The sequence below is a fragment of the Tribolium castaneum genome, chromosome 2 (assembly GCF_031307605.1).
Source record: "Tribolium castaneum strain GA2 chromosome 2, icTriCast1.1, whole genome shotgun sequence".
NCBI classification, from domain to species: Eukaryota; Metazoa; Arthropoda; class Insecta; order Coleoptera; family Tenebrionidae; genus Tribolium; species Tribolium castaneum.
Genome location: NC_087395.1, coordinates 19386661 through 19410164, shown reverse-complemented (window position 1 = coordinate 19410164; position 23504 = coordinate 19386661). Strand labels below are relative to the sequence as shown.

At 35.2% G+C, this 23504-nt stretch overlaps 3 protein-coding genes across 3 annotated transcripts; 1 reads left to right on the top strand and 2 right to left on the bottom strand.

Moving 5' to 3' along the window:
* Positions 1-263: 263 nt before the first annotated feature.
* Positions 264-15374, bottom strand: Dp1 (Dodeca-satellite-binding protein 1). The gene is made up of 9 exons (XM_008199674.3): positions 15302-15374; positions 15165-15243; positions 12828-13041; positions 9588-10717; positions 6199-7007; positions 4464-4661; positions 3560-4406; positions 1445-1755; positions 264-1394 (listed from the first exon to the last, which is right to left on the bottom strand). The coding sequence occupies exons 3-9, from the start codon at positions 12998-13000 to the stop codon at positions 1155-1157; spliced, it is 3708 nt and encodes a 1235-aa protein (XP_008197896.1). The 5' UTR covers positions 13001-13041; positions 15165-15243; positions 15302-15374; the 3' UTR covers positions 264-1154.
* Positions 15375-15626: 252 nt separating this feature from the next.
* On the top strand, positions 15627-16924 carry SdhB (succinate dehydrogenase [ubiquinone] iron-sulfur subunit, mitochondrial). Its single transcript, NM_001170889.1, has 4 exons — positions 15627-15759; positions 15813-16222; positions 16277-16565; positions 16619-16924. The coding sequence occupies exons 1-4, from the start codon at positions 15709-15711 to the stop codon at positions 16718-16720; spliced, it is 852 nt and encodes a 283-aa protein (NP_001164360.1). The 5' UTR covers positions 15627-15708; the 3' UTR covers positions 16721-16924.
* Positions 16925-17286: 362 nt separating this feature from the next.
* On the bottom strand, positions 17287-20987 carry LOC107398640 (uncharacterized). The gene is made up of 2 exons (XM_015983463.2): positions 20717-20987; positions 17287-20661 (listed from the first exon to the last, which is right to left on the bottom strand). The coding sequence occupies exon 2, from the start codon at positions 20487-20489 to the stop codon at positions 17769-17771; it is 2721 nt and encodes a 906-aa protein (XP_015838949.2). The 5' UTR covers positions 20490-20661; positions 20717-20987; the 3' UTR covers positions 17287-17768.
* Between the last annotated feature and the right edge of the window lie 2517 nt (positions 20988-23504).

Below are 23504 nucleotides of genomic sequence, written 5' to 3'. Positions count from 1 at the left end.
GATAGATAGACCATACATCTTCAGTTACAAAAAAACATTACTGTAAGAACAAAGTGGCTCTTTAATCGTTTTTAAACAGTGAACTATGAGGTAATAGTTTCACTCGAGCAACAAATTCAATTTCAAAATTTTTATATGAACACTCATTAAATTTCAGCTCGTTCCTCATGAAATTCAACTTTAGACAGGGTTATAGATACTTACCTACATTTTCAAAGCTTTTCCGTCTCGTGTTTATGATAACAGAAGGAAATAAAAATGCGTTTATTTTAAATTAATATATTTCTCTCCCTCAGGTTAGTCCTGGGCTAACAAAATGGACCGCAAGGACTCGTGCATATAATAATTATATACAGTAACAGCAAAATTCCACTTCACAAAACACAAAATAATTAAGTAGTGCCGAAACAGCGGCACATTTCAGTCTGTTTCTTGTAGTTGAATTTCTTATGATTAATGATAATAAAAATAGATACATAAAACAAAAAAATCCTTCACCCTTTTAAGGAAAAGCTCCGGAAAATGCAAAATGTGCCTTACGAGAGTTCAGTACGGTCATATAAAAATGAGGAAGGCACAGATGCACCGCCTCGTTACGAAGAGCAGAGAAGTTATGACACGAAAAAATATATAAAACTTTAAAAATATATATAATATATCCAACTATGCATAACAATATAATATGTTTAAATCAACTAGATTAATATACAAAAGGATCATGTACAGCTAGTTAAAATAAAACAGTAAATATCATAACATCTCCACGTGATTAGTGCCGTTTCTAGGCCTAGTCTGCTCGCCACAGGGAAGACATAATATCGTCAAAAAGAAATAGCTTGCGTCTGTGTATTTCAGTTTCCATATCGAGAGTCCAGTGTCGTCGCCAGGCCTATCATTGAATGCAGCAAACAGTGAGGGAAGAGGTTGCACCAGCAACTGTTATTCTTACTACTAGGTTAGTATACTTAACGTAACCTCGAAAATTATAGCTTCAGTTCTCTACTTGTTTTTGGCAGTGACTTTTGTCTCGCGGTCAATTTCACCAAATTTTACAAAAAATCCCGAAACGAAAAGTTGATGAAACCGTTACAATGTTTCAAAATCAAACAAAAAATTAGTTCAAATCACAGTAGAGACTTAGCTGAATTGATGACTTAACGGCGACTCCCCCAAGCCCCCGAGATGGGGGAGGCTTGAGGCTCCTCGGTGTTGCGTCCGAACGAGGGAAATTCGGTCACGCTGGCGGTGTTCGGGGCCTTCTGCTCCCAAGGGCCCCCTTGAACCACAAAGCCATTGCTGTTGGGATCGCGAGAACGGCCACCTGTCATAGAATCGAAGTGAAAGCTCAAGGTGTGTTGTTTCTCTCGGTCTTCTTGATCTGCGACGTCTTCCAACTGAAACGCAATCAATCAGATTAAAAACTTATTTTTTTGTGAATCATTACGTATTGTTCTTCCAGGCTGATCAAGTGCTCTTTGGCGTCCACGACGTTCTCCTCGTGGCCGGTTATGATGACGAGATTCGGATCAGCGTCTTCAGAACGAGGGAATTTTATGTCCACTCTGTAATCTTCCATTATTTTGCGGACGTTTCGACCGCGAGCGCCTATGATACGTGAGTGGACTCGCGAGTCGATTTGGACTTCCTCGCGGACGAGTTCGTTGAGTTCGTTGACGATTTTCATTATGTCCTCTTTTGCCCTGTGGGTGTTCTCTTCGTACCCGGTTATGGTTATTATCTGCTCGTCGGGATCACCTAGAACAAAGAGAAATAATTGCAAAATTATACAGTTGTTTTTGTTCATTTTAGTTTAGACTGATAAAAATCAAATCGCAGCCTTCTGGATAAGACATTTTTCCGATCATACAGTTATAATTTGTTTGTCCTATAAGAGCTACATAGAAATATTTTTCTCACCCGTATAACTTTACGCACAACAATTGAAGAAAAATGAGCTAAACAAAAACAGCTTCAAAGTATTTATCTTTACTTTTTAAGAATTTAAAACCAGCCATAAACGAATGATGGCGGTGTATTAACAAAAGACCCCAAGTCTGTTTCCGTGACTCCATCTACTAACTTTTGCTTCAGTTACAAACTTGTTACGACTGTAGAAATGTGGAAGGTGACGAGTTTGGCAAAAAAACAAATACAAAAATTATCATTTATCCACTGGAAAATATTAAATCTTACTCTTTCGTATCTTTTGTTAGTGTTGTTTAGTGTTACTTTTAACGCCATATACAATTTACTGACATCATTAATTATTATACAAGACAAATTATCCAATTTAAAAACATTCTTCTCACGTATATTACATTATAAAATAAATAAGAAATTCATAGTAAAACAAATTTTACTAAAAGACCTAAATTAGTTAGTTAGTTTTCATATTGCAAGAAGACAGTTTTCCTCGCGACTTGTATTCAATACACAAAATTGAAAAACAGTCCAAAAGACATGAAAAATCAATAAATAAATCAAAGAACTCCCTACAAATGAACTAGAGTTATGGTCGAATTTCAAGATTTTGATTTTAACATGAACATAATGTGAGATTGAAAAACCGATCATAAAATTTCAAATCTCTTTCTTTAGGAAAATTTAAGTATCAAAATGAAGCAATCCGAAGCTCAGATTAACTGAAATTAAAGAAAATATCGTTCTGTTTCAAAACTATAAAAACGCCAACATCGCATTTCACCAAATTATAAGATCCATAAAATTGTAAAACAGTTATTAATCTCTCGTTAAAAATATAAATTACATTAGTTATTATTTTTTTGAAGTGCATAAATAATTTTGAGAGAAAATGCGACGTATAAGTTTACTGCAACAAGTGATAAAGTCAAACATTTTAAGTTTTTCGTTAAGACGAGTACATTTTAAGGAAAATTCGAAGTTTTCTCTACCTAACTATAACATTTGTATTTGAAGAAAAACAACATTGATTTCGGTTATACAAGCGATATTAATTTAATCCGCAATTAAATGCCTGATTAGATGATTGCTGATTACGTGACTAAGTTAAACCAATCACGGAATGAACAGCGCATAAAATTTTAATAGAGCTTTCTATAAAGCGGTCTTAAAATTAAATTAAATTTGTGAAAAAGTTTAATTTCTTGACTTGGTAATTTTTTACAGTTATGGCCAACAGGAGCTCGAATAAAATTAAGAAAAACGTATAAAAAAATTCGAAGAAAACAATTTATATTAATTTTAAATTGTTAAACATTTTATCACCCAAAACGTAATTCTTCGATTAAATTAATTAGGTTAACACATAATTCAATACAAAATCTCAAAGAAAGTCTAAATGATATAGTTGTTAGAAAACTATAAAAAGCACATCTTTTACGACTCGCTTGACAACACTTCAATTGCCACGTGCCCCCACTCCCGCTTTACCAACAACAAACCATAATTCCACCGCTTTTAATGCTCACATTACGCCACTTATTATATCAATGAAAAGCAACTCTTTATAACCCACTTAACGTAAACAACGTCCATTCATCGCAATGTTTACCAACACACAAAACAAAAACAAACTCACCTTTTTTAGGGAAAATAATCTGCACGTCATGATCCTTCCTAATTTTCGTGATAACGGCACCACGTTTGCCGATAATCTTCGGATGATACTCAGGATTGACTTCAATCTTCAACGCAAACGCCTTCAATTCACGGTCTTTCCTATCGGCTTCCAACTCTTGCACCTTTTCTAGCAACGCCTCTTTAGCCCGCTCGACATTACTGGGCGTTCCGGTGATTTTAATCACATCTTCCTTGACTCCAGTCGGCGACAGGACAATATGGACATCGTATCTGTCCATCAATTCCTTCACATCGCGGCCTTTTTGCCCAATGATCGACCTGTGCAAGTCATAGGGCACGTCCACGCTGATGGTCACCGGGACCAAATCCAAGAGAGCTTGCTTCGCCTTAAGGCAGTTTTCTTCTTTACCGGTGATGCGGATGACGTCGCATTGGCGCACCGGCCCGCCGTTGATGTCGCCGTTCAACTGCCCATGGCCGGGGTATTCTTCCGTGTTCTCCCGATCGGGGAATTTGATCTGGACGTCGAAGTCGGAGGTGATGCCTTGCACCTTGAAGCCTTTGGCGCCCATGACGGTGCGGTGGTGGTTCTGCGGGATGACGCATTCGATGGTGATCATCGATTCGAGGTCTTGGATGATTTCGTTGATGCGTTGCTTCGCCGCCTCGATGCACTCCTTGGAGCCTTTGAGGACGACGCGGTCGCTGTCGACGCCCGAACGAGGGAAGGAGATCATCACACCGCCGCATTCGTCGCTGATCTTGTGGAGGACTTCGCCGCGACGCGCCACGAAGTGCTTGTGGTGGCGGGGTTCCACGGACATCTCGCTCTCGATAATATTGTCCTAAAGTAAATCAATTTTTTTAGTTGTCAAAATTTCGAACATGAAGACACAACTTACGATATCTTTGATGGTGGCTTGGAGGGCCGCTTTAGCCTCTTCCACGGCCTCCTTCTTGCCGATGATTGTGATAATCTCTCGATCGTCGTCGGTACTTGAAGGAAATACGATTCTAGCTCCAGTCGAATCGCGGATTTTCTTAATATTGGCACCGTTTTTGCCAATCAGGAACTTGTGGTGTTGAGCTTTGGCACGTACCTGAAATAGCAAAACAATGGCTGTTTGTTACAATGTAGTCCGAAAATGTGCAAATCACAAAATTTTAATTTAGGTGGACTTGATTTCAACCATAATTAAATAAAAACCCAAGTTTAGTACACTTTTTGATATTCTCCTTCAAACAAAAAATTATAGAATTATAAAAAATTGAATAAATTTTCAGAAAATAAAAATCACAAGAGACCGGATTTCATTTCATATTTTTTAAGCAAATTTCAAATAAGTTCATTTAACACCTCTTTTGTTTTGACCCGTAGTTTTGCCATTTGCTTTAACTAGATTAACTTACAGTCTAAATCAATTAATTCTGGACTGTATTAAAAAATAACGATATTTAATAAAAATTGTAGAATCAATATAAGGAGTGTCTTAGCTCAAAGCGATAATTTGAAAAACATTAAAACAATACTTAAAAAATTCATTTCTTTCAAATTTACAGGATTATCTCCATCAAGAAAAAGTGTTTCGGTTTTGATATTGATTGTTATTATAAAAATACTATCATTATGCGTATAAGTTAAATACATACGAACCACTAAAAAATAATCTAGATGATACTCTACAAAAAACTTTTTTAAAATAGATTTGTATAAAATTATCCGCGATATGAGTTGCTAAAACTTATTGAGAAAGCAGTTGTGTTAAAAGAAATAAAGAGACTAGTTCCAGAGGTTATTAAGTATACTGCACAACAATTAAACAGGATATTACTGTTTTTTAGAAATTTTTTGAAATAATTTTGGTCTTTTTTGCGTCGTACGCGAGAATTTTTTAATTTTTCGATTCTTTTAAATGTAGATTCCAGTGGCGTACTGTACTCATCTTTTGTGTTTAAATTAAGTTTATGGATTTAAGTTTAAATGTGCTTAAGTTTACATAATATGGAAAAACCTACACTCACGCTGTGGTTAATTTTTTAATCAAAACCACATATTTTCATACTGTTGCCTTTGTTTTTTTGTTTGTAAAGTACACACTAATGAACAATTTAACACATTTTATAAAATATTTTTGTTATACGTTATCCGAGTGGTGTAATCCTTTTTTATTGGAAAGAACAATATTTTAAACAATTTTTGTAACTTAATAAATTTTTTGGTATCAGCCTCGGTTTTAAAGTAAAAACACAATTTAAGTCGACATTATTATTGGGTTTTAATTTATTTTGTGACAAATTTGTAAATTTCCAAAAATCGTTCGATTTCCACCCAACACAACTAATTAAAATCTCCAATTATAACAAGTAAAGACTGATGGAACCAAGTGTTCCGAAAGATAAAATTAAAGATATTTTTTAAAGAATTTTTGACCTCTAAAATCAAAATTGGGCATTTAAAAAAATTTAATTCCTGTATTGTACCTGTGTACCTTCTTTTTGAGTATCACCTCTTAAAATTTTTGCAAAATAATTAAAGTCACACTGTACATTTTATAAAATGCAAATGTAGTTTAAACATTAAAATGTTTTTGGTTGTTAATTTTATAAAAAAAAGTACAAAAATTAGTTAAAACTTACCTCGGCGGTATAACTGGCAAGTTGGCGTTCGTTAGCTAAATCAAGCAACTGTTGTTTGGCACGATCCACATCATCCTTAGGCCCCCTAATGGTCACCTTATCACTCTTACTATCGGCACTCGGGAACTTGATAGCAACACCACCGCAATCCTCCATAATCGAATGAATAAGTTTCCCTTTCGCCCCAATTAACGAATTGTAAAATTTTGGAGGAATCGTAATCTCCTCCGAGACGATATTTTCAAGCTCATCTTGAATCTTCCTAATCTTCTCGCGCGCCTCTTCCACGTCTTCTTTCTTACCCGTAATCGTAATCACATCATTTTTGTCACCTTCAGCCGGCAAATCGATCTTCGTGTGTGTCTCTTCGCGGATTTTCCGGATATTGGCCCCACCTTTGCCGATAATAAACTTGTGGAACTGTTTATAGATCGGCACTTCGATTTGATATGACTGTTCGTTCAGTTCTTTGACTAATTTCTCTAAATGGCGGCAACACTTGTCGACGTCTTCTTTCGGACCGCGGACTTTGACAATGTCGTTTTTATCCCCAGCACCAGGGAAATAGATTTGTACTTGGTTGAATTTTTCACGAATTTCTTTGATATTCTCGCCTTTCGCGCCGATGATGCTCTTGTAGTGGCGTTGCTCGATTATCACGTCTTTTTCTTTCTCATTTTCGAGCTTCTTAATACGGTCCTCGAGCTCTTGTTTCGTGGTTAAAACGCCTTCTTTGTGGCCCTCGATGCGAATAAGGCCGCTCTCGTCGATGTTGATCACGACTGCGAACTCCTCCTTCAATCGATTCACTGAAAAAAAAGTAAATCCCTACTATTTGCCTTAAAATATAAATATGAGAATCTTTCAAATAAAACTCTTTCTTTAAAATGTGCTTCAGAGTGCAGTTGGAATTCACTCATTTGGCCGCCACGTAAACTTAGGAAATTCAGTCGGTATATGGTAACTATGCCAGTGTGGGTTAAACGAAATTAGTACCAAAAACCCAAAGTGAAAAACACAAACAAAAATGGGCGCCAGGATTCTCCAGCTCCTTCTTTTAATCAAAATCCTAATACTTTAAAGCCGATTACCAAACTAAAATTCAAAATAACACAAAAATAAATTACATTTAAATTTTACGAAACATGATACTAAACATGATGCCTTAAGATTTCACAGATTCAAAATTTATGGCTAAAACCACAACAGTCGCAAACGTTATTTGTACAAGCTTTCGGTATAAGAGCGAAGATAGTGATAAACAAAACAAAAAACCTCTCTTACCGGGATTGAACTTACAAACTAACAAAATTAACAAAAGATGACTTTTTGACACAAAATAAAATTACCGTCAAGATGAAGCCCTGAACCGGTAAATTATCACGATTTACTAAACAAAAAACGAACTGCGTCACAAAATAAAAATTACAAACAGAAAAATGACTCCGAAGACTTGCCTTCAGGGCCGCAAATAACAAGGACAAATCTAACTTTAATCCTGATAATTCTTAACGTTTTAATTCTGAACGCCTTGTCCCAGCAAAAGCTAAGCTCTTAGCTCAAAATAGCCAAATAGACGACTGTGTTCTCTACACAGGTAGGATTTTTAATAACAGAAAAAAGTACTACTAAGTAGACGTAAACTAAAAAAACAAAAATGATAAACAAATAGTGGAAAAAGAAAAAGATGGAAGGAGAAAGACCGATTAACAACCAATACAAAATTGATTTAAAGAACCGTTTTCATATTCACTTTGATCTTGGGTGTTTTTAATAGTGGGCTTTTACCATGTAAAGGACTTAAAACCGGTACTTGATCATTTTAGTTAAATCACCACAAAAATGATACCTTTTTTTCAAATGCTGAGACACTGAGGTAGACTATAGAGGAATTTTAGAAACTATCGTCTAACACGGTTTCTAACTGTAATTAGGTAATATTATTGTCTGAAAATGGGAACGGCCGTTCTCGAAACGTCAAGTCAATTTTTTATTAATTCCCAAACTCTACGAAAACTTTGAGGGAAATACTAATAAATTAATGCGAGCAATACTTCTCTTCATCAAATCCCAATAATTTAAGATGACCAACAGTGATGTTTTATTCAGTATATTACTCTTTTTTAAAGTTGCTGTCCTGGTCAAAAACAGCAGTAAAAAGTACTCAAGGTGAAGGTTAGGTTACGAAATGATTAGAACCTTCACCTTGAATATGGACTTCTTCTCAAAATTGAACCCAATAACAAAAATTAAAAAAGTACTGTCTTTTAAAGTTTTATCCAAAATTTTATAGTAAATACCAACCCAAAGTATACACTTATATTTTTTTAGAATCCTAAAAAAAGGAGATGTATAAAAATCAAGAAAGGAAGTCTGAAGTAATGAGAGGGCCCAGAAAACAGAAATAAGGTAGAAAATACAGATGGCAGAAGATATGATAAAAGTAGAAGTTGAGAAAGAATAGTAAATAGAAGATAAAAGACTGAACAACTAAAAATGAAAAGACAAAAGAAAAAAGAGAATCAACTAGAAAGAACAAGAAAGAAATAAAGCAGAAAATAGAAACAAATGTTAAACACAAATCATTGAGAAATTGGATATCCCTTTCCAGTGTAAAGAATAGAAAGTAGATAAAGCAAGAGTGCTTATCCATTTTAGATACAGAATAAAGCATGAAATACAAAATAGAAGCCTAATTAAAAAGGAAAAACAAAAAACAGACTATACAAGACAAAAAACACAAAATAGAGCAATTTGGAAAAAAAATCAGAAGTATACGTTTCTTGATATTTTTTATGTCGTTTTTCTTTGCTAAAAGTAAATATCTTTCTCTTTTACGCATGCATTAAAAACTGGTAGGGATTTTAGTATTTTGCCACCTTTTTGAAATACATAAATAATATTGTCCTGGTTTTTGGTTCTCTTTAGTTGGTCACCTTACAATAATTATTGCAATTAATTTTATTTACAAAAATAAGCTAAAGCACGAATCAAACAATAAAATTCTCAAAGCGAAATTTCTAAACTGAAAGTAAATTTTAAAACCGAATAATGAGCCGGAATTATGTCGGAACTCCACGTTAACCACTACAAAAAATATAATAGCCCCCAAATCAATAAGCACTGTAACCAAAATAATTTACTATTACACGTTATTGATTTTGCTTGAAGTGGAAGATTAACACAGTATGCCGAATCCAGACTTACCCAGCAAATATATTAAAAACTGTAGAAAGAAAAAAAAAGAAAACATAGAAATATAGATAAGAAACGTATGACAAAACAGAGCAAAAGTTGTATAACTCCAGCCACCCCGTTGAGGCTGGTACCTAACGAGTCACCGAAATTTTCAAACCGTGGCAATTTGTAATAAAATTACAAAGACTCACCATTTGCGCCATTTTTCCCAATGATATGCTTGAAGAGCTTCGGATCGACGTGCATCTCGATAAAGATAAGCTTCTTGATCAAATCCTTGGCCATCTTTTCGATTTGTTCTTGCGCCTTCTCCACCTCTTCTGGTGGTCCTTCAATCTTGATCTTGTCTTCTTTTTCGGTGAACTCGACGTGTACTTTGGGCAAATTCTGCGTAATCTCTTTAATGTTTTGCCCTTTCCGCCCGATGATGTACTTGTGAATCCAAGATGGCGCTTCGACATCGCTCGATCGCACCGAGTTGGCTTTTTCGTAGACTTTGCTCAAGGCCAGACCCAGCTTATCGTGAGGTCCTCTCAGAGTGATTGTTCCAGTGGCCGAATCGCCTTGAGGCATCTCGACACTCACACCTGTCGTTTGTAAAATCTCAGCTATCGTCGCCCCTTTAGGCCCGATGACGTATTTGTGCTGCGTTTTAGGAACTTCGACTGAAACCGTCGTGCATTTCTTCTCCATTTGTTTGTAGATGGCTTCGATTTTAGCTTTGGCGGCTAAGACGCCCTCTTTCTCTCCGGCGATAAAAATCTCGTCTTTCATTACGGACGGTGGGGGGACGTTGATTTTAGCCCCGGTTTCCGCGATTAGTTGGTTAAGATAGTCATTGTAAGGCCCCACAATAAACGGATGATAGATTTTCGGGACGTTGATTCGTTCTGATGCCTTCTTCGACTGCTGGTCTGAGGTGACTTTAATCTCGTGTTCGGCCTTTTCGATTCCCTCTTTCGTCCCAGTGATGCTGATGATGTCCGATGGGTCGTTCATGGGCGGCACGGAGATTTTAGTAGCCGTTTGTTTTTCTAATTCTTTGAGACGATCGCCTTTCTTGCCTAAGATCCAGCGGTGGTGTTCTTTCGGGATGGCTATTTGTTTGCTGGCTTGGGTTTGGAAATGGGTTAGTATTTTGCGGCGGGCTTCCAAGACTTCGTTCTGCTTTCCGGTTACTAAAAATGTGAGCGATTGGTCTTTCGCGTGGGAGATTTCGATGTGAGCTCCGGTCTCTTTCATGATGTTCGCGCAGGTCTGGATAGATTCGCCCTCGCCGAATTTTTGACTGCCATCCAGCTTGCGCTCTTCGAATGGTACCCTGTCAGAGACAAAAACACCAACTCAACTAATTTTTTCCCAACAATTTTTGAGCCACATTTCGGGTTAATTTTGAACATTCTTCGGACCAACAATTGTTATTTAGCACTGATCTGACATTAGGACAAAATTCAACCGAAACATTAAAATTAAATTAAACCAAAATTGTGTTTTCTTTTTTCCGTCCAAAATAACCAATTATGCATTTCTGCTTGTTCCCGTAATATACAAAACAGGCGACAGCAGACTAATGATTGTGATGCTGACCACGATAAAAGTGTAAAATTTTGTGCTTTCTGCCTAAACGTTTCAATTTTTAGAAAATAAATTACAAACTAGTGTGATAAATAATAATAACACTATAAAGTGTCGGTAATGATTAATGAATGTAGGATCGTAGTAGGTATTAAAAGTTTGCCGCTTCTTTCAAGAAAAAACGAACAATGTTAGCATATGAAAAATTGATTTTACTAGTTGTCCGGGTAGATTTGTTACTTTTTAGAAATTCCATAGAAATAAAATAATAAATTCGGCAAATTCAAATACCAGAGCCGTCAGGACTCCAACACTCTTTTATAAACAGTATAAAAATGTGACCAATTTTCATTGAACATTTTTTAAAATTTCAAATTTTTTTAAGAATCCTGTAACAACCGTTTGAACAGAATTCTTTTTAGAAAACAAACAAATTATTTTATATTAACCCATGATTTCTTTGCTTGCGGTGTTACATAATACCTACCCACATATGCATGAGATTTCGATAATTTGAAAAATGCTGCAAAAGCCAAAAACAAGCTAAAAATTGCAAAAATTAGGAAAAATAAAAAGGACTTTAACAATTGTATGATAAATTAATCCTAGGAATAAATTTTAAAATTTGCATTGTTACAACAATGTTATTTAACTGGTTATTATAAAAGCCACAATTTACGAACATTATTTCCCAAATTTGAACTCATTCCCACTTAAGCCAATGTTACGAGCGTTAGAATACGAAAATCAACGTCAAATATTTCTCAATTTATTCTCACTCTCTTGTAATATTAGCTTCAAAATGAACAAAATACTTACAGCTCTAAGGCGGTAAGCAACGTCACAACGTGCTTATTTAACAGGTGCGAGAAAAATACAAATTTAAACATCTTCCGCAGAATAAAAAAAACAAATTTTATCTCATTATTTGCCTTTTGACTCAAATTTGTTACACAGCTAAATGAAAAAAGAACGTTGTTTCCATATTAAATTTGACCACTATTTAAAACAAAATCAAAATAGTTTTGTACCTCCAAAATATAAATGAAGCAAGAAATTTGAAAATGACTTCACACCATGAAATTTAAATACATTTATTTTATTAAACATCAGTATAATTTGATAAACTGTCTTGAAAATAATTAACTATATCTACACATTTTACCAATGTAGGTAAGCAGATTTGAAACAAAATTTCAAAAATCAAAGTCAAAAAATTTTCTTCGATTATGATACTTGAGAATAATTCGAATAAGCAATTTTTCCATATTTTTTATCCAAACTTTAAGAATACATTGCCTCTGGTTATCTCTTAATATGCACCATTTCAAAAATACAAAAAATCGACGTACCATAAACCCCTTTTTACCAAATGCTACAAAATGACCAATGACAAGTAAAAATTACCGTAATTACGTAAGAGATGAATAAGCATAGACAATCACAGGCTTTTGTAATTAGAAAAATCAATACTTTTGTTTATGCCAATGAAAAGCATTGTGACATTTACATTTTTTATACGTTTGATTCTCCTCATTCATTCATTAATTGAAGAGTAAAAACAATTCCTATTTTGTCTGATCACTGATTACAAAATGGCTCTAGGCCCATTCCATTTGTTTTTATCAATCAACTCGGCAACCAGACTATTTTTTACTACCCTACCCACCCACACATTGTTTTCCTCTTTTTTTCCGAAATCATCGGAATCTCTCAAAACACATGAAAAAACAATTCATTGAATCAATTCGTCAATACATCAATACACCCGAGGTCAACGTAATTTCCTCTAAGCACCGTTTTAAATTTCATTCTGATTGTCGTATTAGTTAATTATTAATAATCGAATAACTAACCGGAACACTTGAGTGATGACCGACGAACCGACTCTCATTTTATTACTCCATTGTCCCATAGTGTTGTGATTTTGACTTTGTGTGTTCGATTCGGGCAAAGCTGGAAATAGATCATCGTAGCTTCTTACGGAAGGCTCGTAAGCCGCACCCTCTTCAATCACTGGTTGCTGCATTTTCGGATTGTCCTGTGTCGTGCCAAGTCGTTACAGCAACACTGAAACAACACAAATTCTATAATCGATAATCAATTAAATAACAAATTATCGCAATGCATCCGGCGAGATTCCTATCTTGTCCTGGACGACTTTATTTGACAATGCTTTATTATCGCATCCAAAAGTTCGTTCCTCGTATTGTCTAGTCGAGTAGTTGTGATATAAAAATTATCGCTTTATCAGGTTCGCTACTTTTACAACTTTATATAATTTGATGAACAGCTGAAGCATCTGGAAAGATAATAAAGCACACCTAGGTGGAAATTTGGCGAACTACGAAGCTAAATTAAAAGTTTACACAGCATTAATTTCATCTCAACCTCTCTTATCAGGCAAATAAAAATGTTCAACAATTATGGTAACACTCACAGTTTTACAACATTTTAAGCCACATTATCAATTCTCGATAACTTAAAAGTAACATTAGATTAACAAAAATTGGAAGAACAAATGTAATAGAGAGGTCAAGGTCACATTTAATCGGTTGTAGAAGCGTAGATAAAAATTCAATTCACTTCCAAGTTTTAAACTAGACCAAAAGTTACACAGTGAAGATTTTATTTTGCTGAATATAGTTGTGTCTATAGAACTGTTTGCAATACACTGACATAGACTTTTTTAAACTGAACATAGAATAATACAATTAATAATAATGTGTGGGCTGTAAAGACTCTTTACCATTATAGTACAGATGATCTAAGAACACTAGTAATGCACTGACATTAGTTTTTTTTTAAATTGAGTAACAGTGTTATGTGTAAAATAGAGCACAAATTAAAAATTCTGTATAGGAAAAGAATTCTATGGTAAACTGCATCTCAACGAAAAATTTTAAGCCAAAAAGAAAATTAGTAGTTGTTGCTAAAAGTTAGAAAGAGAACATTTATATTCTTCACTCATAAATTTCATGAAGAGATTCGAAAGAAATTAAATATTAATTCATAATTTGATTTTTTTACCACAAAACCTAACTGCTGAAAATCACACCAGATCACGGTTAGACAAGGATAAGGGTATTACAAAGCTTGGTTGTATAAATAAAGAAGTAAACTAACAGATTAATTTAAAGCATGATCTTGGCATTTGTTCATAGAAAAATTCCACTATAATTACTAAATTACAATAGAACAAGCTGGGATTCAAAGCAAAATTTGTGCTTAAAAACTTTAATTCAACTAATAATTTCATTCTGTCATTGCCAAATTCCAACTTTTTATCCTAGTTGAACGCCAGTGCTTCCCTTGACCCTCTTTATCTATTTTTCTTCGACTTTCCGTCAAAAATGAAGCAATTTCAGCGATTTATTGTACTTGTCCAATCATACGTAAAGCAGCACTTACGAAATAAAGGCTGCATTTTAATAGAATAATCTATAAATTCATTCACACTAAACAGGTTAGGGTAGTCCACCCTTTACCCTATTATTAAACAGTTTCTACCTCAATATCACGTGTCAACACAAATTGGGTTGTTTGGGTCTAGACAATTATGATAAGTTTTGTCACAGAGCAAATAAGTTGGAAAACTTATGGAATGAATGGAACGACTTATCCAGAAGTTACGATTAAAGTCTACTTGGTAACAAATTTCAGGCATTCCATGGAAGAAGAAACAATGTGACCTTGACAACTGTACCAGAATTATGGTCAAGTTTGTGGCTGTCAAAATGTCAAATGATAAATTTTTCGTGCCCACCGTATAGATATCGGTGTCGTTTTTTACGTCAAGATTATGTTAATTGGCAATAGATTTGAAAATTCGCGAACGTCAGCCATTCTTCGTGATGACTTTTAGGAATTAGTGAATAGAAGGGTCAAAATCGGTGTGAAATAGTTGCACATGTGGCACAAAACAAGTCGCGGTTAAAGAGATAAGAAGAGCTCATTGTCGGGTGCTCGACCGCACGCCAGCATATGGACGATAAGTAAATAAGCTAACAAGGTGAAAAATCGAAAAGCGGAATTTGGAAAACACGGCCCAAGTGCGGCCAAATCCCATCGCGAATTGTTTGATTCGAAAGCAGCCAAATTTACTTGCAAGTCAGTTGACGTGTCACTACATCTCAGCATGTTGACCTGAGAAATCAGGATGGAGGCAACGAGATAGGCAAAATGGCACTTACTGTACTGTAAAAACAGAAAATCCGTCCTAGAAAAAGTTGGATCTCCTAAATTCCTCCAGTTTTACTTGGTTATGTCTCGCTGGAACAGTAAATATTTAATTAGAAGCAAGGGATGACACCAAACACTCCACTCATACCGACTGCCAAGCACGAAATGAAATCAAAATGATGGGCTGGCAAGGCAAGTGGCAATTTCTGACATTTGGGGACAAATCTGACATTGGTTCGCGCCCAGTCTCGCGCCTCGCCTACCGCCCAGCAGGTGCCGCCACACACGTTCCCCCAATTATTACATAATAGCAGGACAAAACGGCACCAAACCGTGACACGCGACCGGAAGTCGTGAATTTACATCAATTCGCAATGAAAACTGGTCTTTTTCGCCAATTCCAACGATAAGTGAGAGTTCAAGGTCAGCACATGCGGTTGGTAGGCCTGACGTGTTGCCAACTTGTCAGTTTTGTGTTGCCAGTGAGTAACCAAAACTGTCTCGAACTTCGCCAAAAATAAAGCAAATATTTTGCGTCCTTCGTTGAACGCGAAAATGTCTCGCGAAATGCAGTTGTTCAAGGTGGCCAAAGGTACATTCGGACAGGTGCGTACTCAATGATTTTTTTCTAACCTCACTTGTTACATAATTACTTTCAGATCCGTAATTTGCATGTAAGTGCGTCCGTGGGGCAAAATGTCCGCGAGAAGAAGTTTGCCATCTACCGGTGGAACCCCGACCAGCCCGACAAGAAGCCCTGGGTGCAGGAATACAAGGTCGATTTGAATGCCTGTGGCCCCATGGTCTTGGATGCGCTGATTAAAATTAAGAACGAAATGGACCCCACTTTGACGTTCAGGCGGTCGTGTCGCGAAGGGATCTGTGGCTCCTGTGCCATGAATATAGGCGGGGTTAACACACTGGCTTGTATTTGTAAAATCGATACTAGTTTAGATAAACCCACCAAGATTTATCCATTGCCCCATATGTACGTTGTTAAAGATCTTGTACCTGATATGACCAACTTCTACAAACAATATAAGTCGATACAGCCCTGGCTGCAGCGCAAGTGAGTAGCAAAAATTGTGTATGCAACTCGTGATCATATATTGTTGTAATCAAGGGATGAGAAGAAGTCAGGGGAACACCAGCAGTACTTGCAAAGTATGGATGACCGCCAAAAGCTCGACGGTTTGTATGAGTGCATTTTGTGCGCTTGCTGTTCAACTTCATGCCCCAGTTATTGGTGGAACGGCGATAAGTATCTAGGACCAGCTGTACTTATGCAGGCCTATCGCTGGATCATTGATTCCAGAGATGATGCAACTGCAGAAAGATTGGATAAATTGAAAGATCCGTTTTCAGTATACAGATGTCACACTATCTTGAATTGCACAAAAACGTGTCCTAAAGTAAGTTTCAGCGCATTTAAGTATTGTCTCATGATTTAATTTGTTTGGTTTAGGGTCTGAACCCTGGAAAAGCTATTGCTGAAATAAAGAAGTTGTTAGGTGGTCTTGCCAAGAAGGACGCTCCGGGACTTGATACTGCCGCTTTGCAACGTTAAGTCGGTATTTTTTTGTCTATACTATAGGCTTAAAAATATATTTATTTTGAAACTAAATTTGTTTTTGTTCCTTTGAGAAATGTTAAGTTATTCAAGATGTACATATTTAACGAGAACTTTTATCAAATTAGATGGACCTTGTATTATAGCGATTAAAACAATGCTTTGTGGTGTAATCACGTTTTAAATAAACACTAGAAAATGGTCTGCTTTTTGCATTTAAAATATTCCATAAACGTTGCGCAACATGGAAAGAATGGAATGCTGTAAACCACAGAACAGTAAAGGTTAAGAAGTGATAATTCCCTAGTAAATCACTGGCAACACGAGAATACAGCGCCTCTGGTGCTGAAGTGCGTTACTACCACGGTAAAGCGCCACGTTTGAATAAATTCCTTTTATATTCTGTTTTTTATTATTTTTATCTTACAAGTTTTATTGCAAATTGTTTAAAATAAAAAAAAATATTTTCATTTTAAACGAAATGAAAACATTTTATATTTATTTTAAACAAAATTTGCAATGAAACTTACAAAAAAAGTTGTTTTGGGGTAATAAAACACAGATTTTGTTAACATTTTTATTGCACACTTGAGTAACATAACAAATTAAATTTTTCAAAAAATTAAAGTATTGTATTATTTCTTAATTATACAAAAATTATCAAAAAATTGAATCAGTCAGTGTTGGCATGTTTTGCCTGTCTGCTCCAGACTTAAAACAAAATAAGGCCTTCTTTGCAATGACTTTTACCTTGTCTGTCAGCAAACAGTTGCCCGCGCTACGACCACGAGGAGGTACATGCAGTGCACTGACACACTCGAGCGCAAATAAGAAACTTAAAAGTAAATTCTGAAATAACCTAAATAGAGAATTCTAAAAAACATCAAAAAACTTAACAAACAATTTTAAACTATATAAATTAAAACAGAAATATTTCCTCCAAAAGAACTATGTACAAATAAATTAAAAAAAAAATACATTTCTTGTTTAAATATATATCTACAAATCACAGCCTTCTATGTACAAATCACAGTCTATTTACAAATCACAGCCTTCGGAATTTTTTCATTTTTTCTATATGACCGGTGGTAACGGATTTTGCTTTCTGCTTGTCTCTTGTGTATTTATATATTAAAAAGGTGGTACACCTATTTAATATTAAATTATCACAGTCGTGAGTCATGCAATAGGCTGGCCCAAAATCAAACTGAGATTTATAAATTTCTTTGAACCTGTCTTCCAACATTGCGTGGTGAGCATAGGTATCAAGGAAACTGTATAAACAGTCATGAATGTTTTGAACAAGCCACATTACATGTTCACTAGCATACTTCAGTCGCCGCTGATTATCGTCAAATTCCTTGAATGAGACTAAGAGATGGTGCTCTGTCGGCTCCTCAGAATATAGTTTATTCTGACAGTTTTCGCAATCAGGAACCTCAATTTCCTTCAATACATAGCCAGCAACATAAGCCAAACCTTGACTGTCTTCACAGCAAAGGTCTGGTTGCTGTAATGTAGAAAAGTCCACTGAAATTTCTGGATGCGATTCCTGCTCTCTTTCCTCATTCCCTGAAAAGTTCAATAATCTCCCCAAGTTTTCCAAAGGCGTGCACTCGTCATCCTCACAATTACCACAGCCTTTTGGTGAAACCAAATTGTTAACAACTACGGTTTTCAAGGCAGCTGTGAACTGGTGGCATGTGGGATTCGTGTTTGCAACACCGTGCTGGCGAATACTACAGAAAAGATTCTCCAAGGGGTCTTGGTTTAGACCCCTCAAGTTCAAAAAATCAAACCCATCGATGTTTTTGAGGTGATTCCATAAAAAAATAATAGACCTGATTGTCGTCTGCCAACCCTTGACGAATGAAAACTGATTGGTACAATCAGTTCCATTTTTCAAATCTATTAGTTTCCAATGGCCCATCTCCGTTAACAATTTTGACCAAAATGCCAAATGGGGCGACTCATCTGTCAAAGCACACCGGTACTTTTTTGAGTCAGTTGGAAAAACTCGCGAACCGTTCAAAGAGTCAAACAAATCATCAATTTTTTTGACAAATTCTGCCGTGAAAATGGCGTCGGCTGGCAATTTGTCTGTAAAAACAGAGAACGTCTCAATTGCACTAGCCACTGAGCTGCTGAGTTGGGCGGCAGCAACTTTGACTTTCATTTTCACATAGGAATCCTTAAAATTGAAATACTCTTTTTTTAATTTCGGCAACGATTTAAATTGTTTTTGCTGGTCAAGATTGAAAACGGCCTCGATGTGTTCGAATTTGGCACATTTGTGTGGTTCAAATTGAAGCTTGCATCGCAATAGCGAGTTTCGGGTGTTCTTTAATAAATGCGGCACATCAAAAATCGTGACAATTGGCCGGTTGTTGACAAAGAAATAATAGGATCCTTGCCTGGGGTGTCGTTCAGCACAGAGCTGAGACAAGGCTTTTTGATTTGTTGGACCTTGGTCGCAAACAGTTGCAACAACTTCAAGGCCAATTTCCTGAAGTCGACCTATTATTTCTTTAATCAGAACCTTTAAATTGTCAGCAGAAACCGTATGAGCAGTAAAATAATAAGCAACTACTTGTTTCCATTGCTTTCTGATGCCTCGGACCATGAAAACAAGAGCGTGGTTGGCTGCCTTGTTTGTCCGCCCCAAAGAACCCAAGTCTTCAAAACCACTAATTAATTGTTGGTGGGCCTCATAATGAAATCCATGGGATAAGGATATTTCATCAATAATCAAAGTGCAAAATCGATTTTGACTTTTCATTTTGATGACTTCTCCTTGCAAGTGCCCCAAAATTGCCTCGTTAATTCCAGGACCAAATGGAATTTTAGATAAAATGGCTTTCAAGGTCCGCGAGGAGGGCAATTGAAAATAAGTTTGCAAATATTTATACAACCGTGGGCTGCGTTTGTAAACAGATAAAGCAAATGCTTTATCCTGTTCACTCCACCTGCGCCCCGATGGTGGTTTGGTCGCGTTTCTGAGTTGTGAATTGATGAATTCCTTCGTTACAGAATTCAGGTTTTCATCAATGAATTCAAATTTGCCAGAGTTGTATAAATCTTGCAGAGTATTTACTTTGCTCCTCTCTTGTTGCAATAATTTTTGCAACTTCGATAAGCGCGAAGTGACATTTCTATGAATGTGATACATTTGCTTTTCTCTTGATGTTAAATCCGCCCTTGAAAGTCTCATTTTGTTTAAAATACCATTTTTGTCACCTTCATTCAAAAAAGCAAATTTTTTGCACCTCCCAGTGATTGCATTATTTCCCTGACAATAATTGTGGTCTTGTTGAACAGTATTGTTGCCTATTATTACTTCACTGTTTGTAAAAAGAGGAAGTCCATGAGCAAAACATCTGGCATTGGATGTTGAAGGCAAATTGCAAATACAAGATGGGTGATTTATTGAATTTTCCACAAAATTATCTTCTGTAACAGAAAGATTTGTTTGTGAAACCTCAACAAACTCCTCTTGTGGGGCCATAACGCATGGTTTTGGAACTACATGTGGATTTAATTTATCCTTCCTCTCATTAACAAAATCGCGACTTTCAAAATGATCCTCACATAAACGCCAAAATTTTGAACTTACAGGATCCTCAATTTTGCAGGCATTCCTCCACAATTCGTGAAGCTTTGGATTCTTAGGGAAAGTGAAGAAATGCTTGTTGGCATGTCCTTTGTTGGGAACATAACCACTGGTGCATCCGGGGTATTTGCAGGAATATTTGCGATAACCAGCCATGACTAAAGTTCGCTTGAGTAGTAGAAATCAAAAATCCGTCACCCCAGCCCAGAGACCAATGCCTTTAAAATAGAAAGAAACACCAATCAAAAAGATGAAGTTATGTTAGCAAAAGAAGAGATACTTATCTTTTTGGTCGGTGCTCAACACCAGGAATTGACTCACTAACGTACTGTAATCAGAATTTTTGCTGTGATTAAACGATTAAACAAATAATTGCTACATACTTCCGGTAACACGTTGAACGATGAGTGACAAAACACAACACTTTTGGCGCGATATTTTCGGCGCGATCTTTTTAGCGATCTGAGCGCAAGCGTAGATGTCATTGTTACGTCAAAAAATACAAATTAATGAAATCCCTAATGAATACGCGCTTGTTTTAAAATAAGCAGTCGTCATTGGTCGTTCCTTTTCATCTCCCCGGGAGTGCAAAGCCCCCCTCGCCTATACTCTCGAGTTGCCAATGCGCGTATCCCACTTTCACCCCCATGCTGTAAACTGTGATGGAATGTCTGGGGGCGGGCAACCAGTTATACAATCTAAAATGCGATAATAGAAGAAAGGTCTAAAGAGTAGTTTTTGCTACAAAAAGAGAAAAATTCTATAATTATATTATTCAACAATTATTAAAGAGAGGATTCAATTACCTACTCATAAAACTGTTATACATAGGGCAGGACTAATTAATTTTCGATTTTTGACAAGAAACGCTTTTCAGCTAAAACACTGAAAGGCACTTACGAGTACACTAGGAAATCATAAAACTGGTAGACAGAAGTATCGATAAACTAAGAAAATTACAGACTAATATAAGTAAGCAACTAAAGAGATCTAAAACTACAAAGTACCAAAATAAATGAATTGGAAAACTAGATATTCTAAGCAGGTAAGAAGAAAAAGATGAAGAACTTGGAAGTATCTTCTATGGGAATTGAAAAAAACGGGAATACTAATGAAGTAATGACTAATGAGTTATGAAAGACTGAAAAATTGGAACGCTGAAAAATTAAAGGAGATGACTGAAAAAAGCAACTGGATAGACAGAAACCACTGAGAAATTTATACATTTACTCGTATAATGAAAAACTTACGAATTGGGATAAAAGGGTGAGAATCTAAGAAACCAAGAGAGTCTAACTAACAGAGTCTAAAGCCTCTAAGATAATGAGAAACTGAAAGATTATAAAACAGAAAAATAGAAAACTGACATTCTAAACAGCCAATGAGAAACTTACTGAAAAATCCAAAAACTAAAATTGAGGATTTGTTAAATTGAAAAAAAAATGTGTGCCAAAATACAAATAGTAATTTTAATTTCAAAAAAATTCACGGACGTTTACAGTACCTACCTCATTCTAAAAAAATCCACCGAAAGTTATTATTTAAATAAAATAATTCCTGTAATTTCAACTTAATTCTAGTAATTCTTACTAACTTACCTAATTTTTGTAATTCCAAAATAAAATAATAATTTCTGCTACTAAGATTAATTACGATAGTTCTAAATAAATTTAACTAGTTTCCATTTCAAGTAATCTTTGTTCGGACAACTCTAACAATTATAAATTACATAATAAATAATAAATTTTAAAGAGATTTCTAGTAATTCTTAGAAAAATATTACCTATCTTTTAAAAATACCAATAATCCACAGTAAAATTCATTCCAAGTTATCTCAGATAATTTAAAAAAAAAACAATATTGTTCCCAAAAATAGTTTCAGAAATTTCGATTAATTTTACAACGATAAATAAACTCCATACCTACCTACTATAGGTAATACCAGAGTTAACGACCCTTCATGAGAAATTAGGAATTTGAAAAAACTAAACTATAGAAACTGGAAGGGTCAAAATTCTCAGCAGAAACTAAGAGAATAAAAACTGAGAAACTAAATACCTAACTAAAATGTAGAAACTAGAAACGTTTGTAAACTAAAAAGTGGAAAAATTTATAAATAAACAATGGAGAAAATGGCTGCGAACAGGATGTCCTCGAGGACATGTCACTTAATTTTTTTTAATTTCATCCATTTTTCGTCGAAAACAGTTTTTTTTAAATAAAAACATTAAATAAATGAACAATGAAACCATTATTATTATTTTTTCAATATAGTGTCAAGACATCCGCTATGAGTAAAAGCACTGAAATTTTAGTTGGTAGTTGTATTTTATTTCGAGTGAACACAACAGTGGTAATTTTTTCAAATTAAAACATTATGTTAACTATGTATTTTGTCTGGAAGAAAAGATTTAAATTAGCGGCCTATCATAAATATGGTCTATTTTCGTGTCAATATTGTTCAGTTATTTTATTTAGAAATTATAGAAAATTTAGCATTTTTATACTGTGGACCAAAAATGAAATTTCATTTGTGTTTACTTCGTATCTGAAGATAGTTTTTGGTTTTTGTTAGCAATGGATTGGGTTTATTTATATTTTAATGAATACCTCAAGAAAAAAGTAACAAAATAATTATCCAATCTCTGTTAATGTAACTTTATTCCACATAACAGATCACATTACAATTATCAACTTCAAGAATTCGGAAATATTCCATTGGAAAATTCTGTTTGCGATATTAAACAATATAATTTCACGCCAAACGGTTGATGCTTTATTTATTTATTCATTAGCAATCAATAGTTAGTTTACCGAAATACGTTTTTGCGGTTTTCCAAAATCAATAATTAATCAATTGAAAACCTAATAGCGATCAAATTACAAGCACTTTGCTGTCAACAGTTTGTAATTAAGTTGATTGTTAGGTTGTTGTCTTATCTCCTACTACAAGTGCAACAAACAACAATCGACAGAATTTTACTCTTTTTTAACAACAAATCATCAGTATCCAAACACTATAACCTACTATAACATTCACTATAGTGGTATACCATCCAATAGTCATCATTATTACAACACACAATTAAAAAAAAAACTGGTAAAAAAATTATTTTGTTCTGTTTATCACTGACTTTAATCATTTAGACAAATAGAATGTGACCAACCTAA

Bases quoted from the DNA above. Each gene is read 5' to 3' on its own strand.
- Dp1 (XM_008199674.3), bottom strand. From the start codon at position 13,000: ATGCAGCAACCAGTGATTGAAGAGGGTGCGGCTTACGAGCCTTCCGTA. The intron at 4,407-4,463 runs GTAAGTTGTGTC...GATTTACTTTAG, and splicing joins AAGCCACCATCAAAGATATC to GACAATATTATCGAGAGCGA. The intron at 1,395-1,444 runs GTAATGATTCAC...ATTGCGTTTCAG, and splicing joins TCAGCCTGGAAGAACAATAC to TTGGAAGACGTCGCAGATCA.
- SdhB (NM_001170889.1), top strand. From the start codon at position 15,709: ATGTCTCGCGAAATGCAGTTGTTCAAGGTGGCCAAAGGTACATTCGGA. The intron at 15,760-15,812 runs GTGCGTACTCAA...AATTACTTTCAG, and splicing joins CCAAAGGTACATTCGGACAG to ATCCGTAATTTGCATGTAAG. The intron at 16,223-16,276 runs GTGAGTAGCAAA...GTTGTAATCAAG, and splicing joins CAGCCCTGGCTGCAGCGCAA to GGATGAGAAGAAGTCAGGGG.
- LOC107398640 (XM_015983463.2), bottom strand. From the start codon at position 20,489: ATGGCTGGTTATCGCAAATATTCCTGCAAATACCCCGGATGCACCAGT.